The sequence below is a fragment of the Myotis myotis genome, unplaced genomic scaffold (genome assembly GCF_014108235.1).
Source record: "Myotis myotis isolate mMyoMyo1 unplaced genomic scaffold, mMyoMyo1.p scaffold_m19_p_10, whole genome shotgun sequence".
In the NCBI taxonomy this organism is placed as follows: Eukaryota; Metazoa; Chordata; class Mammalia; order Chiroptera; family Vespertilionidae; genus Myotis; species Myotis myotis.
Window position 1 is genome coordinate 74,222,564 of NW_023416314.1, and position 18,615 is coordinate 74,241,178.

Here is an 18,615-nt window from a genome sequence, read left to right on the forward strand (position 1 = left end):
TGTTATCTCTAACTGACAAACAGGGAAATTAAGGTTAAGCAACTTTCCTGAGACCAGGCAGAGGGAAAGGTAATGCCTGAACTCAACCCTAGGTCTCTGGTTCCAGATCTTGACCTCTCAACTACCATAGCATTCTGCTTCCTCACTAAAGATTTTCTGTTCTCTCTCTCCAGGGACAGGATGAGAACGTCAGTCAATGTTGTGGGTGACTCTTTTGGGGCTGGGATTGTCTATCACCTCTCCAAGTCTGAGCTGGATACCATTGACTCCCAGCACCGAGCGCATGAAGACATTGAAATGACCAAGACTCAGTCCATTTATGACGACATGAAGAACCATAGGGAAAGCAACTCTAATCAATGTGTCTATGCAGCACACAACTCTGTCATAGTAGATGAGTGCAAGGTACTTTTCCCATTCATGGATATCGAGACCTGTATATGATAGTGCATGCTCGATTCCTTACAATGAACACCAGAGCCCTGCATGTATTACTGTCACATTTATTTTTCTAAAGCATCATGTAACCCAAGCTTCCGTGAGTCCCAGATCATCTAACTCTGTGTCTAACATGGCTGGAAATCAACAGGTCTAACAGTGAAAGAGCCAATCAGTTGCTTCTTTCGTCCATATGATGTGCAAACTCTCATTCTGATTCCCCCACCCACCCACTCCACAAATTTGATTGTTTTTCTTGAATAATTTGCCCAAGAATTTGTGGTCTCTAGGGTTTTGCTGGCTTTCAACTTCTCTATTCCTCAAGTGAAGCACCAAGAGAAATACCCAGAATCATTTGATTTATATAGCACAAGTTTTCCTTCCTGCTATGAATCATGTATTGGTCAAAAATGTGCCCACATAACTGTGCAGCTGCTTTTGGTTAATTATTTTGGTGGGAATGTGAGTTGTGACCTGGCAGTCCCTTTGCTCCAAGTATGGGGAAACTTTCAAGTAAAGGATAACTATCCTTCAGGACGATCATTCATAGATGTCTTCTAAAAACCACTACATTTCACACACTGCCTGGCAGCACCCTCTTCCCTGAAGCATGGATGCTCTGGACTCTCCTAAGCCATTGGGTGCTGAGTCTTCAAGCTCCATAAGCTCTTTCTAGCCTTCATTGTAACTAACTTGACATTGTCAAAGGCAGTGTCATGACCAGAGCAAAGCAAACTTGGAGAAACCCTGGCAGGTGAGCAGAGTCAACTCTGAGGGTTGGGTTGCTAGAATGGTCCCAGGTAGCATTAGAGGAAAATTTGAACCCAACAGATATTTCTGATACCTTTTTGATTCCTGTTGATAAGATCTCATTTAATAGTTGATTTCTTTATGTGTTACCTCTGGGTCATTCTAAATATATACGATGGCTTCTGCCAGACCACTTAGGATGACACAGAAGTAATCCTCTCTAATGAACTGCAGCATAGGTCCAGAAGTCTAATGGACCAGCCACAGCCTTCACTCCTCCCTTCTATATCAGGCCCATGTGTGAGTGAACCAGGGCTCTGATACAAATTAGGGACCCCATCCATCGGGAGGCAATTGCATAATTGATTGACTCCATGAAAATGACTTAAATTATTAGTAATTCAGATATATCTAAAGAATATACTCAATTTTCCTAGAAAGTTAATATTTCGTACATTTAAATAAATGTGCTGGATTATTTCCCATTAAAATGTTGGTTTGGATCAACAAGGATCAACATTCCCAAGGAATGGCTTTATGCTCTATTATACTCAATAAGTATTTATTGTGTGCCTTGTGAGGTTTAGTTGAGCAAACCCATCTCATTCCTATGACCATATATATTTTTATCATATTCATCAAGTGTTTATTGAGTGGCCATTATCTGCAAGGCCTTGAATTAGGCATGGGAGCACAGGAAAATGAATGAACAATTTTGAAGTGGTGATAAGTTTTGATCCCAAATGACTGCCATACAAGGACACATAGTAGTAAGGAACAAAATGAAATCACATATTTTTTAATTTAGCAATTATGTATAAGAAGACTCCTAGTGGTTAATTGTCTATGCTGTGACCTTTATTGGGGCATTGTAAGAGGCTTAGCAATATTGTATAGGATATGTATTGAAGAAGGTATGTAGGCATGGAGATATCCTTAGATTTCAGACTTCCTGGATTTTTTTTTTTTCTTAAAGAATATCAGGAGAAATTTGCTTCATTTGTTTTAAGCAAAACAATTCAAGTTCTAAAAGGAGATGTTGGTCACTTGACCCTATGCTTTAATTCAGGTAATCTTTTTTTTCTGGAAAATTCCATAGAGATAGTGGCTCAGTCTCCATAACCTACTACCCAACCAACCACCTGCACACTTATTGTTGAATGAGCATTTAGATCAGGGGTGGGGAACATCCGGCCCGTGGGCTGTATAAGGCCTGAGAAATCATTTGGTTTGTCCCTGCCAAGGCATTAGGGGTGAGTTAATTAAATGATCAAATGTAGCAGGATAATTTTTTTTAGTCATATATGAGAGTTTATTCCAATACTGCCGGCAGTATGGAAGAGCAGCAGTTCATCCACAAAAATCTAGCAGGCTAATTTTTAAGTCGACAATTTTGTATGGCCTGCGAATGATGTTATAAATATCCAAATGGATCTTGGCAGAAAAAAAAAGGTTTCCCACCCCTGATTTAGATGGTCAAGTAGTGAAACTGAGCATGTCATAGAAATGATGCTGCAGCCATATTGCTTTAATGGCTATTTTGGCAGTTTGGATTTTTTTAGTGATGAGATTGGGTTCAGCTCAGTGAAGGTTAGTTGGTCCTCAGACGTTGCTAGGTGAGGCAAATTGACTCTCCTCACTCTAGACCAACTAGCTGAGTTGACACTGATGTGGGGAGGCAGCCAGAACTATGGATATGAATTAACACACTTTCCCAGAATATCTGAATCACATTGATTCATGCCTTTGAATGTCCTTCTGGTCCATGCTCCGTCTCACTGTTTTCAAAACTGAGATGGGAGACATCAATGCTGACTGGCAGTTCCCTCTTGTGTTTGCTTTTCTGTTGGAGCAGGAGGGGTGCAATGGATTGGGGAGTGGAGTCCCAGGTTGCTTTCATCCAGCCAGAAAGGGAAATGCCAAAAAAGCTGCTCTCTCAGCCACTGTTCAAACACAGGCCCCAGCATCAAAACAACAACAAAAGGACAACTCCCTCCCCCAAGTGCTGTCTGGTTTTCCAAAGGCACCACACTGTGATGGAGAATTTTGCTCAGCCACGGATCTGGTTCCTCACTGAAAGCCAAATGGGCACATTCAAGGTCAGAGAGGACAGGCCGCTTTCTCCAGGCAGACAGCGCGCTCCTTCCTGGCAGTCCCTCCTGACAGTTCACTGAAGGGGGAACCACTTTGCCGCAGCTCTGGTCAAACTTTAACCACATCAGGCATCGTTATGTCACCGTGGTCTCTCTGTTTCCAATCGCTCGCCTTGGGAAGTAGTTTGAAAGTGACGCAATAGCGTTTGTATTTTAATCATAGTAACTGCACGGGAGGCGGTCGGTCGTTGCTGCTTGCATGTGGGGGCCTCATGGGGACTGGAGGAATGACTCCTTTTTATTTTCACTCGCTTGGTTCGTGAGGGGCACTGGGTTTTCTGTTCCCAGCATGTTGTGTGGGTCCATAACGCATGCGTTTCACTTCCACTTGGGGAGGAAGGGCAGATTTCTTTCAAACATTGCTGCGTTTGTCATGTCTCCATGTTCTAATGCTTCCATAAATCCAGTCTCTCCATTATGTGGAATATCAGTCGTGGGTTTAAGTTTGCACATGACGTTGAGGACAGACAGATGGAAGGTAAGCTAGGAAAAATGTAGACGTGGAGGGGGAAACCTCCCATTCTGTGGAAGGGTTCAGTTCGCTCAGAGCCGGGGGAGCAGAATCTAGACAGTCTGCTGGTTGCATTTGATTAGTAAATGACCTCAGGCTCATTTAATCTCCCCTTTTTATTTTTCATTTGTAAAACCCGCATCGCTTATTTGCTACCCAGACCATTGTGCCTTCTGGTGTTAAAATTGGACATGTGTCAAATTCACCTGGCCTTCTTGCAACTGAACCTTTCACGTGCATGAGTAGAACTAGCTGCTTAGTTCTGGGTGTTTTTTCTCTCCGTGGTTGTATGGAGTAGCACATGGGCACTATTGTTTAAGCACTGCGTTCCTGTGTGATGGGTCTATAAGTAGTTAGACACCCCCACAGCCCTCAAAGCAGAGTAGAAGTGATCCCCCAAATCGCCTAGTGTCTCCAGTCCCTCAAAAGGCCCTCAAGGCAAATAAGTATTTTTTAAATGTTCACAAATCAGTGTTGAGACCCAAGACCAGCTCAACATCTGGTCGGAAGGGGCAACATTTAAAACCGATACCAAAGTCACGTGGTCTAAGCCAGAGCCGGTGCTCCTCCACGTAACCACGGGTGGTTCTCTGGTCCGTGGCCTGTAAGCTGGATGTTGATGATGATTATTTTCAGGTGACTCTGGCAGCCAACGGGAAGTCAGCAGACGGCAGTGTTGAGGAAGAACCTTGGAAACGTGAAAAATAAGGATGTGACTCTCAGCAAATTCTTGAATAAACTCCCCAGTGTATCTCATGGTAAAAGAGGATATAAACAAGCTTTCTTTAAAAAGGAAAAAAAACAACAAAACAAAAACACCTATATTTCTATGTTTACTTAATCTGTTAGCCGAGGCTTAGAGGACCTGTTGTGAGTCAGTGATAGGCATGGTGCTGTGTCTTTGCCAAATAATGCTTCGTAACCGTCTGATGTTCTCATGTGTGTTACTGTCGGAATGGATGCTGCTGGAGGAACCGTTTGAATTGAAGACACATTCTTGCCAGCTTCCCTTTTCTCTCAAGATGCAGGACCATGGATGCTCTTCTCCCAGGGGACGCGACTCAGGCTGTGTGGTACACTCCAGGGACTTGGGGTAATGAGCAGATACACAGTGTGTTGTTTCTCCAAGTATTCTCCATGCTTCACCTTGTTACGCACAAGAGATTCTGTTGGAGCCTCTAGAAGTAATTCTTTTTCCGTGTCTTGTAGGGTTTGCCCACGTGTTGATAAAAGCAAGTACCTGTCTTAGGGAACTGCGACAATTTGTCTTCTGTCTGCTCTTTTAGCTCAGTGTTTCAGAGAGCATTGCAGTGGGAACGGACCTGTTGAAGGCAGCTGGTTGTGGAGGCCACTGAGCCTCTGCTCTGTCCCACCTAGCCTGTGGACATGCATTATTGAATTCTCAGAGTTTGCTGTGTAATTTGCTCTAAATTTGATAATGAGCTAGAATGTAATTTGCATAGAACCATTGTATATATTGACAAAAGTAAGAGAGCACAGTCAACATACATGCTAATCAAATTCAAGTATTCAAATTCATTGGCCTTTGGTTTGTATTCATCTTGTCCGTGTGAGATCATATTAATCTCTGCTTCACTTTCTTTGTTTTACCCATAAAATTCTTGTTTGGGTTTCTAACAAAAAGACATTTTTTGACCTCCAAATCATTTCAATCATATACTCAGTCAACCAAAAGGCCTAATCATGGTGTTCTTCTTACACATGGAGGACAGTTGTGTTGCCTGTGCCTCTTTTACTACTGTCCCTTGATAAAAACAAAAGACTGTCATTTATCTAATATGTAGAAAGCTTTTTTTATATTATATCAAGCACATAAATCCAATTACAGGACACGTTGGAAGCAAAGCCAACCTTCCTCCCCAGTCTTCTCTGTCAAGAAGAACAGAAAACAACGTATGTGCAAAGTCCTTAAAAGGTGCCATTCCCATGGCAAAGTCAAGGCAGCCTTGAACCATGAAATGGGCACCACACAGATGGGACCTTTTCCAGGCTGTGAAAGTTTGGGGGAATAAGTAATATAACAGGAGCAGCACAGTGCCTTGCATGCTGTTGACACCCAACGAATCCTGAATGATTGTGTAGGTTAACTTTTTCAGTGTCTCTACTATCATTTTCTAGTGAACAACCCACAGTATTTTTCTAAAGTTTCTGGCTTTGGGAGTTTGCTGAGGACTTGAGCATGAATCACTGAGAAATAAAGCACATTGGAAGGAGTGTGTAGAACTTTGGTTCACATGTGGGAGGCAGGTGGTCTTCTGAGGCCAGCAGATGGACGGTGAGATGTTGATGAATCATGATAGAGTCTAAATTCTCTAAAGAAAGGATATTATGGCCATCACATACCCTTTATTACCTAGTTCTTGTGACTTTTCTCTTCCAAATCAGACACCTTTGGAATATACAGATGTTTCCATTTTTTTTTTTAATTTTTTTTTTTTGTCTCCTAACCCCTAGTTATTTTTGGATAAGGATCATTATTGAGCAGTATTAAGCAGATTTTGCTTTTAAAGAATGGCATTGGTCTTCGTTTTCATTAGCTGGACAGTGAGCAGGGTGGCCCAGGATGTGCTGAAATGTAGCTGTGGGAAACGTATCCCTTGCAGCAGACACCGTGGGTCAGGGGGACAGTTTCTGGGTGCACCTGTGAAACTGTTAAGGCTTGCCTATAAGTGGGACTTATGGAGAGGAGAAGGTTATGGGCAAGGCACCTAGGAGCTTGTGGTTTTGCTTTTTAAGGCCAGCTTAGCACACGTGTACAGGCTGACATGTTTCTTGATAGATCAGTCTCAGGATTATCTTCCCAAGATGCTGCCTAGATGTCTTCTCTGTTTGCTTTGTCTTCAGAGTTTTCCTCGTTACCCAGTGAGATCATAAATGTCTAAGTGCACAGTTTAACAAAGCAGGTATTTCTGGTTTGAGATTCTATGCAATAGAATAGTTCCATGAAAATACACGTAGGAGAGCATATTTATCTAGATTCAACAAATTATATTAAAAATTAATACTTTTTCAAATTCAAGACAAGCCTGAAAATCCAGGATTATATAGAGCTGACATATGACTTTGTCCTTTGATTTTTTTTTTTAGGCCTCATTCATTCTTCTCATGCTGTGCCCATTGGGGTTTTCCTTGCCCGGTATATGTGCCATAAGCAGAACAAAGAGATCCAGAGTATACCTCTAACAACCTTTTCTAAATAGGATATGTGTGATTTTCCAGTGATATACATAGATTTATAGTAATAGCTCCAACACAGATATAAATGCTTATAACCCACTAATATTTGATGATGCATAAATGTTATATTTATATGATAGACCAGATATATACACCACATCCTATAAGGTCTGTTTTGTATTTTGTTGGTGTTTGTTGTTGTTGTTGTTTTTGTTAGACTCATTCACTCTTTTTAGGAAACAGAATTGTTTCAGGGGGAAACCAACTGAGCAGACTTTAATCCTTCTCTATCTCATTTTTGCCCATTGGCAGACCCAAGGGGAATCATCATTAGATCAACTACTTAGAATTCTGTGAATGCAATCCAATCAGTGAGGGAAATGGCTTCTCTCTCCAGGTGAGGCTTTATCTGAGGTCTTGGAGGATGTGTGTCCCATGCAAAGGGCAATCACCTTGGTCACACAGGTCCTCAATACAGGACTTCAGGGAGCTATCAGATTCAATTCCTTACTTGTTATTGGGTGTGGAAACATAGCCTATAGTCTCATTTCCTGTGGAAGTCACCATGTCTCCTAAAAGACAAATATTTACTTCTGTTCTCCAACTACTTGTTAGCAAGGATGTTTATAAAAACCTAAAGCAAGGATGCCAAGATGCCCAGCTCCTGGGTTTAGGCTGGAAGCTGAGAAAGGCTTAGGGGAAATTCAGTTCTCGGGGAGATAAGGTCCTGGTAGATAATGCCAGGAACCCCACCACTGAGTGATTAGAGGGTGTCAGGTCCTTTCTACTTGTGTCATGAAAGTATGTCATTTTCATGTGTGTTGAGAGTCAAAAAGCCCGGAGTTGGGTAACTCATCTACTGGGTCCCCAAAAGGAAACCCTATCCTGCTATGCTTTTGCAAATACCACACTTCCTTATGTTCTCAACAGCAAAGGTAATGGTACGATATTTCACTTTTGTTAGAGTCAAGGCTCTATGTGCACTCCCTTTCCCCTGAATGCAACAGTCCGCCCAAATAGGAACGCACACGCTCAGAGAGACTTCCCCGTGGTTCAGACTCTTGCTGGACAAGTCCCGGCAGCTCTTGCCTGGTTCCATGGCTGAAAGTGCTCAGCAGTTACACCCAGTGGAGGCAGTAGCTCTTCCCACTTCACTGCTCTCAAACTCTTGGGGCCATGCACGTGTCTGGGTTGCTGGTTTTGTTTTGCTTATTCTCCAACTGAACTCATTCCAAGCCAATAAAAAGGACCAAATGGGAATTTTCAGTTATTGCAATAACTTGTTCCTTGAATAAGAAGAGTAAGATTAAGTTTAAGCTAAGAGCCTGGAGTAATTCTGAAGTGAGGGTTTTGCAATTCTAGTTGTCAGAGGAGATTAGTGGTCTCTGTGTCTGTGGTAATTTCTGGCTAAAACCTGGAAGGAAGGCTACCGAGTGCCAAGCCAGGCAGGTGACATTATCGGCAGGTTGCTCTCCTTGAATAGACTGAATTCAAAGCTGCCTATGATTTTCCCCAAAGAAAAGCCCAATTCCTCACTCTTTCTCCTCCTTTCTTCTTATTCCATGTATCATTGTTGCTGCGTAAGGAACAATTGTAAACGACCAAGGGTTGGTTTTAGAATAAGACAACAGGGAATCTTAATAGAATAGTATCTCATTGTACAGCATAACACAGCTAATTCAGGAATGACAGAGATGGTGAGAAATAACACAATCGGGCAGAGGAAACATGTGACTTAGACTGCCAGTTGTCAGCTGTATAACTTATACAAGTCACTTTATGCCCAAGCCTCATTCCTTCCCATATGTAAAGGGAAGGGGTTGGATTAAATGATTAAAAGCCCCTCCCAGCCCTAAGAATCCATGATCTTATGTTTCTCTCCTAAGAGGTTTACTACTATAAAATATGACTTTCTATTTTAAGTCAGAGGGACCCACAATAATTACTAGTCAGTTTGCATTTTCCTTGTCCCCTTTGGGGGCAATCAAACTCAAGCCTCTCTCTTTATTTGGTAGATTACAAGCTTGGAAGATGGCCATGTTAATCGACCATGTGGTGTTTTGAGACACAAACACACACACTTCTGTAAAACTGCTCTTTGCTTACACTCACTGTCCCAGTCAAAGTAGCGATTCAGCTCAGGGAAAATGCTGCCAGAGTCACCATGAGAGGACCGGACGCGTCTACAGCCTCACTTAAGCTCTTGCATCATTCCTGCTGTAGCAACAGAGCCCACTCCTAACACCCAAAACACAGTTCTCTCCAGATGGTCCTAATCGCATGCAGGAGCCTTTGGCAAATCAACCTGAACAGTCTCATGAAATTCAGTGCAAGCCTTGCACAATAACAGCCCCTGTCTTAAATACTTTCCCCGTCCTCCTGTAGGCGGACATGCATACCCACGCACAGGTGAGCCCGGGCAAGTCCTTTCTCTGGAGAGATGTACAGGGCTATTTGAGGGAGTTCATTTTCCAGTTCTCCTCTTGGTTTGCATCACATCACAGGCAGAGAAGCTCTGTCCGACAAGAATGGAGCTGAGCTGGCTCTCACCCCTCTTCAATGCCGGGGGAGTTTCTGGGATTGATAGACAGCACTGCAAGATGCATGCCAACACGGCCTTTGAACACCCTTGTTGCACTTTTTGCTTCTGCCGCAATGGGCTACTGCTTACATCCTTGCTCTTTGTCCAAACTTTTGCCAACTATGGAATGGGTTTAGCATTTATTGTGTGGTGAGCACCTTGACCAACAGAGAAGACTTCCGCTCTTTAGATTTGGGGGAGCCAGATGTAAAACTAGGACTAAAAGGATTGAGTTTCCTTTTTAATTTTTAGTGCAGAAGACCTGATGCAAGAGCAGCAAGAAAGACTATTTCTTAATTGACCCAAATATGAATCTATGGAAAAGGAAGAGAAGCCCCACGTTCTTATTTCAGTCATTCTAAACAATATTCTGAATAATGACCTATCATTTTTTTACTACGTCCAGCCTTGCTCCACCTTCCTACCTCCAGACCAAGTATCCACTTAGATATTTTTAAAAGTCCTTCTGATTGTTCTATGGGGGCTCTTCTGTGCTGAGAATAAAACCTGCTGCGGGAACAGACCCCACTGCTTTGCAGAGTCGGCACTAGACCCAGAGCATGGGTAGCAACAAGTCCCCACCGCCTCTGGAGACACCCCAGTTCCTGGGTGAGTGTTGGAACATAACAGCTCACTGCTGCCCTTGTCATCATCCCCCATGGAGACGGGGATGTGCAGTCAGAGCCTCGCTCCCTCTGGGGATCCGTTTCTTCTCATGGCAACCACTTCGCCTGCCTCGAAACAGCCTGTTGCCTTTGGTAGGAGAGAAATGCGCACACTAGCCAAGGAAGTCGGTCTAGTGAGTCTCAGGTTTCTCCCCGGGGAGGGAGTTTCCTGAGAGGTGTGATCAGAAAGCTGGCCCTCTGGTTGCTTGGTGCTCCGGGAGCATTCTATCCCTTGCCAGGAGCTCACCCTTCAGCATCCAGATCCTCCCACACACCCTTCCTCCTTCCCCTGGTGAACCTCAGCATGGTATCTCCATGTTGCACAGCACAGACCAGGTGATCTGGTCACTATAGAGATTTGTATATATATAAAAAAACTACTTTTGTGAGGATTTTTGTATATTGTTTTTCTATTTGTTTTCTACAGCTTGTGGAGAGAGCTGGCAAACTGTGAATCTAATTTGACCTTGCTGCCAGCAGATATATTTTGGCTTCCTGGTAAGAATCTATGTTACCAGGGCCAACATATTGCCCTCTGATCAGTATTGCATCCCAAACTCTCAGATTCCTCCAGCCCAACCTTACATTCTTTTTTAAAACAAATCCCCGGGCTTCTTTGCTATTATTTATAAAGAGCACGAGAACATGTATTTATAGTCCTGAATGCTATATGTTTAATATTGAGTTAGCCTTTAATGATGTTCTAGGTTTGTAGCTATTCTTCATACATCATAAAGAACTCAGTGCAGACTGAATTCCTCTATTTAGTATCTGTAATTTTGCAGACAGATATTTTCTTATGGTATTTTCTATATAACCACATATGTAGAATTACAACCAATTATAACCAATTGCACAAGAAGTTTCTACAGCAATTTAGAGCTATCAGTTGTTTCCTGAGCATACAGCCACATTTTAAAAATGTAAGGACCCAGTCCTTTGCGATGCAATGAACGAAAGAACCATAAAGAACAAGCAATCCCCTACATCCTGACTTAGCTGGTTGGGCTCTGCATCTTAACAATTCATCTTTGTAACTCAAGAGATGGTGCTGGCTTCTTATTTTTTGACACCAGGCCTTGTTTTGCCAGCTAAGCATTCTAATTGTACTTTTCTCCAAGAAGATGAAAAATAAGGTGATAATAGCGGGATCATGTCTATATCAGACTCTCCCATGCCTTCCTACTGACTTGTTTGAAAACTGGCTTGGAAAAATTTGCGTAGCAGAGATTGAGGGTTAGTGTGAGGAAGCACTTCCGGACGAATTTGTCGCAGTTCATTCTTGCCAAGCAAATTGGTGATAAATGTCAAAGTGTTGTGTGTCCTCGGGTGACTAACCGTCCATGGAATTCCCCCAAGGGGCAAACCAATAGCAACTTCAAAGGCAAAGCGGGTCTTCCTTCTGTCAAACACACTTTCTGACATGGTGGTAGGGCTAGTATTTGTGCCACATTTTCAGACATAGTCAGTTGCACAGAAAGTGTACTGGGATATATTTGAACTTGTTCTTCATTAAGCAAACAGATTAGAAGTCCCCCTCAACTGGCAACGATTGTACCCGTGATATTCAAGTACAGATGGCTGTCAAAGCATGAAGTTCTTGTGTGTACACAGCAACACTTGGTTCACGCATGAAGAACAGTGCCTATGCACTTATGTAGCTATAATGTAGGTATCTAGGTGTAATTTCAGTGAAATGGTGCGTAGATGTTAATTTAATTTAAATGTTAGTTTTGGCTGTTCATCTAACTGTAGTAGACTTGTTGATTGGTGTTTTGAAAACCCTTCTTTTCCTTCTTAGATACCTAGTGGTGAATGATTTCTCCTTTTCCTTCATGTGATTTGGGGGTGTATATCCGTGAAGAACTTACCTATGAATCCTTTGTACCGATGATTGTTTCCAAGTTTGTGTGCATCCAGCATCTTTGTCGATATGCAATTCAGAGCCAGGGAGGGTTAGATGTGGGCCATGATTCTTCGTGGAAGTTCATCTGCCATCTGTGTGATGCATGGCATGGCGAAAGCAACTGTGGAACTTCTGATGGTCTACGCTTAGCTAGTTTAGAATGAGGACCTTGATCTACAGCCCTCCTCTGCTTGGTGGGTTGGGCTCAGAGAGACAACAAGTGAGTCTGCTCTGTGCATGTCAGCAACATGTCCTGATGTAAAGGTCTGCCTCTCTGATTGCCACACGCTGATCATGATGCTCATGACTTCAAGGCTCTGAAGAGCCTTGTCTCCCTTGGTGTCTTGAGTCAGGACACAGGAAAGATATTTACTGACCAACTGCCATGCAGGCCAAACGCCACAGAAGCACAGTCCTGCCAGTAAACGTCTGTAGAAAGACCCTCGCCTAGAAGCACAGGGGTGGTCAGTGTACAGCTTTGAGTTACAGAAAGGCAACTGATAAAGCACAGATCCCACATATGTGAAGGGAGTGTGACCTCTACCTATAGGCTCTGTGTGCATGTTTTGAGTGATTGAAGATGAGATTCACTAATGCAATGATACACTTGCTGCCTAAAACACGCATTCTGTGTAATTATCCCTCCACGTAGTGCCGTGGGGTCTCTAGTTCCTGTAAGCCCTTTCTCCTCTGCGAGTTCAGAGAAGAATGACCATGTGCCATTAGGAACACTGAGTGCTCCCCTCTTTCCACAAGAGGAGCGAAGCCTAAGAGATCCCCTGAGGGCACAGAACACATTAATTTTCAGTGGAGTGAAAGATCTATATATGGTAGACAGCCATATTTTCCCTGGGAGATGTGGCTTCTATAACTCCTGTCAAATTCAAGGGAGAAACCTTATTGAAAGAAAGCTAGCCTTGGGGCAGGATTCTCTCTGAAGATTATTGTGTGTCCAGAATGAAAGATGAGAATAATTGTTTCCCTCACATTCATAATCCCCTTTATTAGTTTAAAGTTGTGTAGCACAGAGCATCTATAGCACATAGTGTTTAAAGACTAATGAATGAAAAAAAAGGTAAAAACTTCAACTAATTTTTTGGGTTGTTTCTTATCTATGGTACTAGGAGATGCCTTGTTGGCAAAGCACATTTTGGGTAGTTGAGGTCTTTTGTTTTCACCTTAGGCTTTCTAAGCTTTCTTACAATGTGAACTGATGACTGTAACATTTCATGTGTAAAAATAACTGGATATTGTTTATATACTGGAAATAATCTGTGAATCCAAGATTTCACTAAGTGTTTTAACTTTTGTGTATATATCTCTCATCAATAAATGTGGATTTCAATTTCCCTTGGTTGTGTCTTGCCTTCAATTCACATATTAAACTGCTGTTGGTTTCCTAGTAAGTCTTCCTTTTGGAGAAATGTGAGGATTGAAAACTGTGGTGTCCAAATGAATATTTTTCTAGGAAGCCTAGAACAGACTGAAGTCACATGATCTAAAGTTAGGGAACATGGTGTATAATCAAAATGACCCCTGTGGATCAGCTAGTATGGATTGATCCTCAAGTTTCAGCAACTTAAAACAACTAGTCAGGCCAGATAGGTTATTTTTTAATCTCATTATTTTAACATCTCCTACATACGACAGGATCTATGCCAGTGATTCTCAACCTCTGGCCCTTTAAATACAGTTCCTCATGTTGTGACCCAACCATAAAATTATTTTCGTTGCTACTTCATAACTGTAATGTTGCTACTGTTATGAATCGTAATGTAAATATCTGATATGCAGGATGGTCTTAGGCGACCCCTGTGAAAGGGTCGTTCAACTGCGAAAGGGGTCGCGACCCACAGGTTGAGAACCGCTGATGTAAGTTATAATACCAGGTGAAATAGAAGCACACAAACCCATTAGCCAGGGCAAGAACCAGAGCATCACCAATAGTTTCCCTTGACCTCTCATGCCTCCTTTAGCCCATTCATCTGCTTTACTCCCCAGAGGAAAGTGCAACTAGGAGTTTTGTATTTATCATCCCCCTCCTTTTAAAAAACAGTAGTTTTATCTCACACATATGCACGCCTGAACAAGCTTTGCTCATTTTTGAACTTTATAAAAAGGGGGCCATGCTGCATGTAGTCTTTTTGAACATGTCTCTTTTCTATTTAACATGTGTCTCTCAATTCACCATGTTACAAGTGGCTGTGATTGATTCGCTTTTCACTGCCGTATCATGCAGTGTGTAACATACGCCACACTAGGCTAGTCATTTTCCTGCCAAAGGACATTTGCCTCATTTCCAGTTATTTTTCTATGTCAAACAGTGCTGCTCTGAACATTCTCCTGTATGTCTCCTGGGTATATAACCTAGGGAGGTTTTGACACATGTGCTGTTAGATACAATATTTTTAAAATTGTGTGTGTGCCCACGCGTGTAACTGCAAAGTGCCTATGCACATCTTCCCCCTGTTTGTCCATGGCTCCTCGGTGGGCCCATGCATGGACCACTGTTGAACCCCAGTTAATCCATACGCTGTTTAATGGAGTCTGTCTCTTTAACAGCAATACTGAGGCAGTCAAAACCCGAGCCTTTTTAGGAAGGGAATTTAAGTCTAAAGCAGACGCCTTCTTTCCTCAGGCTCACCGGGAAGGCCTTTGAGCACAGCTTGATGGCAGCCAGGGGGCCCAGTGAGTCTTTAATCTCTTTGAACAGCAGTGTGCTGGGTCTGGCCTGCTCCACCCGACTTCGGCAGGCTCTTTGCTATGATGTGAACAGTTGTTTGACAGAGAAAGTTACAGGAAGTACAAATCCCTCCACCCACGCCAAGAACCTCTTGCAGGCCCTTCAGCTGCAGCCCCTTGCTCCACAATGAAGGATCAGAGAGCTCTGGAGAGCAGTGTCTCTGAAAAGCTGTGTGGCTCCCACTCAGACATTGAACCTCCTGGGCACCCCTCCTTTCAGGCAGTGACGTAAACAGGAAGCCAGGGTTCTGTACGTCAAAGAACCACAGGTGGCAGAAGCTTCCGGCACCCAGTCAGTGCTCTCCCCACTGTCACCTCTCAGCCCAGACAGGAAGGCTTGGGTGGAGATGCCCACAGCATCTTTGACATGAGCCCTGCAAGAACTGAAGACTGTGGAGTCCCTGGAAAAAAGGCAAGTTTTTAGCATAATTATTTACTTCCTGGTAGTTTTTTAAGTTCAGTTCATTCCTCCCCCCACTGAGGCAGTGAGGGGCCATATTTAATTCCCAGGTCTCTTTCAGCAAAGCTGAGCCGCAGCGTCAGTGAGGAGGCATATTTAATTCCCGTATCTTTTTTAAGAAAAGCTGAGCCACAGAGTCAGGCTTTAAATTCAGGAGTGTTGGTTGGGTCCACACCGCTTGTCCAAAAAGAGTATAAACAGAATAAAGCCGTCCAATGTAAATACTGTTCCTACACTCAAACGTTGAAAAGCAACGACTTGGAACTCTCACGAATTCCATAAAGCAGACAAATACAACATTATTGTGTTTCACCCTCTCTCTTTACTGGGTCAGAATGCATACATAAAATCCTAGGAGCTATTTTTGTCCATGATTCAGGGTAACCAGAGTTTAGCCTTCCAAATGTTGTCTGGAAAAACAGCATCCTCCAACGAAGGGAAAAGGCAAATATAGAACTGCAGGCAGGGGTGGTACACTCCTTTTGTTGCATGAGCTGGCCCTCCTGGAATTCTCCAACGGCTTCTGTCACCTCTCAGATGTTTTCCAGGCCTGGATAACTGACTGCTCCCAGAGGGAGGGGCCGTGGAATTTCCAAATTGCCTTCATCTGAGTGAAAAGTTCAGCTGGAACTCCGTCTCCTTTCTCTAGAGTTGCTTACGCTCCTCTTGGTGGAGAGGAGAGAGGTCATAGACTTTCAGTCCAGAAGGGACCTCATAGGGTAAATATGAGAAATGTAGCCATGCCTTTTTGCAGCTGAGGAAATTGATACCCTAATTTAAAATGAATTAGAGGTAACACGGTGGCAAACCAAGATTGAATACTGGTTCTGTCCCTTTCCTAGCGACGGGCCATTGGATTGTGTATTTAGCCTCACATTCCTCTTCTGTGGAATGGGGCTAGTCATGCCTATGACATAGGGGCTTTGATGAGAGAACATTCATAAGGTAGTTTGCACAGTACTTGGAATATAGTAAGGGTTAGTCAATATGAGCTGTCATCATCCTCATCAGTATTATCATAGCATTAGAGCAGTGATGGCGAACCTATGACACGTGTGTCAGAGGTGACATGCGAACTCATTTTTTTGGTTGATTTTTCTTTGTTAAATGGCATTTAAATATATAAAATAAATATCAAAAATATAAGTCTTTGTTTTACTATGGTTGCAAATATCAAAAAATTTCTATATGTGACACGGCACCAGAGTTAAGTTAGGGTTTTTCAAAATGCTGACACACCCAGCTCAAAAGGTTCACCATCACTGCACTAGAGGCACAGTGCACAAACTTTGTGCACAGGTGAGGTCCCTAGGCCTGGCCAGTGATCAGAGACTATTGGGGCTGTCTCACTCAGTCCCCATCAGGGCTGGGCCAGCCACGGCCTGCTAGCTGCCGGCTTCCGGTCAGAGCCTGCCAGATGGGGGGAGGGACTGCGGGAGGCTTGCCGGCCAGGGGGAGGGACCAGAGGAGGTTGGCTGTGGGAGCACACTGACCACCAGGGGACAGCTCCTGAATTGAGCATCTGCACCCTGGTGGTCAGTGCATATCATAGTGACTGGTCAACCAGTCGTTCTGGTCCTTCGGTTGTAACGGTCGCTTAGGCTTTTATATATATAGATTATTAATCACAACTTCTTAGTGACTCAGCTGGAAGAAGCCACGCTTCCTCTTTCCCTGTTTGGCCTCTTTTCCAACCATATCACATTGGCACGAACATGTAACCCAGAGCCCAGTTGGCCTCCGCCAAAAATCTGAGCTTTCTTGATAGACTCTTCTGACCCAGCTGGGATAATGCTGCCTTTACTCCTAGAGAGGCTCCCTACATGGAGAGCCTGTACTAGCCAATGCTCCAGGTGCCCCTCTACGCTTTCTTCTGTTACTTGCCAGGGCTCTGATTCTTGGCAGTGAGGGAAGACACTGGATTCCTTCAGGGGAAGGAAGTGAATATGAGCCTGGCCGATGGGCTCTCACAGGGCTGGGAGCCTGAGCTGGCTCTTCCAGTGAGAAACAGGACATCCAGAAGTGAAGCAATTCTTTTCTTTCCTGGAGAAGTCCCCCGGGGAGTCCCCCGCTCACAGCCATTGCATGCACTAGAAGAGGCGAATGTCATGAGAAAGGCTATTTCTGTGGAATGTGCTCAACCCAGCAGGACCCTCCAGAACTCCCTTGGCGGGGTCTATTCCAAGCACCACCCCCTTCCTGTCATCCCTGTCTCCTTTGCCCTGGCGTCTTTCACAAATGACATCCATTTTCTTCAACAGTTTTAAGAACAGAACTTGGAAGATACTTCTTGGAGCTTTTGGGGGGAGCTCGTCCATTGCTATCCTCTCAAAGTGGTGTCCCTTCAGGGCATGACCACAATCCTAGGAGCCTGCTATTTATGAATAAGAGTAGCTATTGTCGCCGAAACCGGTTTGGCTCAGTGGATAGAGTGTCGGCCTGTGGACTGAAGGGTCCTGGGTTCGATTCCGGTCAAGGGCATGTGCCTGGGTTGCGGGCACATCCCCAGTGGGAGATGTGCAGGAGGCGGCTGATCGATGTTTCTCTTTCCTTGATGTTTCTAACTCTCTATCTCTCTCCCTTCCTCTCTGTAAAAGATTAATAAAATATATTTAAAAAAAAAAAAAAGAGTAGCTATTGTCTTAGGTAGAATCCCTAGAAGCAACACCTGATATGGGATTCAAGCGCACATGACTTTTTTTGAAGGAGTTCTTTTCAGGAAACCCTATAAGGGCATGAGGGAAGCAGGATGGGGAAGGGAAAGAGCTGAGCAAGAAGATAATCTCAGGGAAAGTCTAAGGTGTCTGCGCTTGAGGAAAGGAGACTTGTCTATGAGCACCTGTGTAAGTCAGGCATGAGATGTGGGCTACTTATGGGAGGCAGGGGGGCATACCTTCTAGGGTAGTGGCTCTCAACCTTCTGGCCCTTTAAATACAGTTCCTCATGTTGTGACCCAACCATAAAATTATTTTCGTTGCTACTTCATAACTGTAATGTTGCTGCTGTTATGCATCGTAATGTAAATATCTGATATGCAGGATGGTCTTAGGTGACCCCTGTGAAAGGGTCATTCGACCGCCAAAGGGGTTGCGACCCACAGGTTGAGAACCGCTGTTCTAGGGTAAGGCAGGTCCCAGCTGCAGAGAGCCATTCTCTAGAGAAGGGAGGAAGCCAGGAGTTTTTAGTTGTCAATGGATCAGTTAGGGCAGGG

General features: G+C 43.7%; 1 protein-coding gene across 5 annotated transcripts in view; it reads left to right on the forward strand.

Moving 5' to 3' along the window:
- SLC1A2 (solute carrier family 1 member 2) overlaps nt 1–13,552 on the forward strand; it is a 131,156-nt gene extending 117,604 nt beyond the window's left edge. For all 5 annotated transcript variants that reach the window (XM_036326189.1, XM_036326191.1, XM_036326187.1 and 2 more), the window contains exons 10-11: nt 174–405; nt 4,489–13,552. In XM_036326189.1, the coding sequence (XP_036182082.1) occupies nt 174–405; nt 4,489–4,560 (304 nt within the window). In that variant the 3' untranslated portion in view covers nt 4,561–13,552. The remainder of the gene's footprint in view (nt 1–173; nt 406–4,488) is intronic.
- Nucleotides 13,553–18,615: the final 5,063 nt, after the last annotated feature.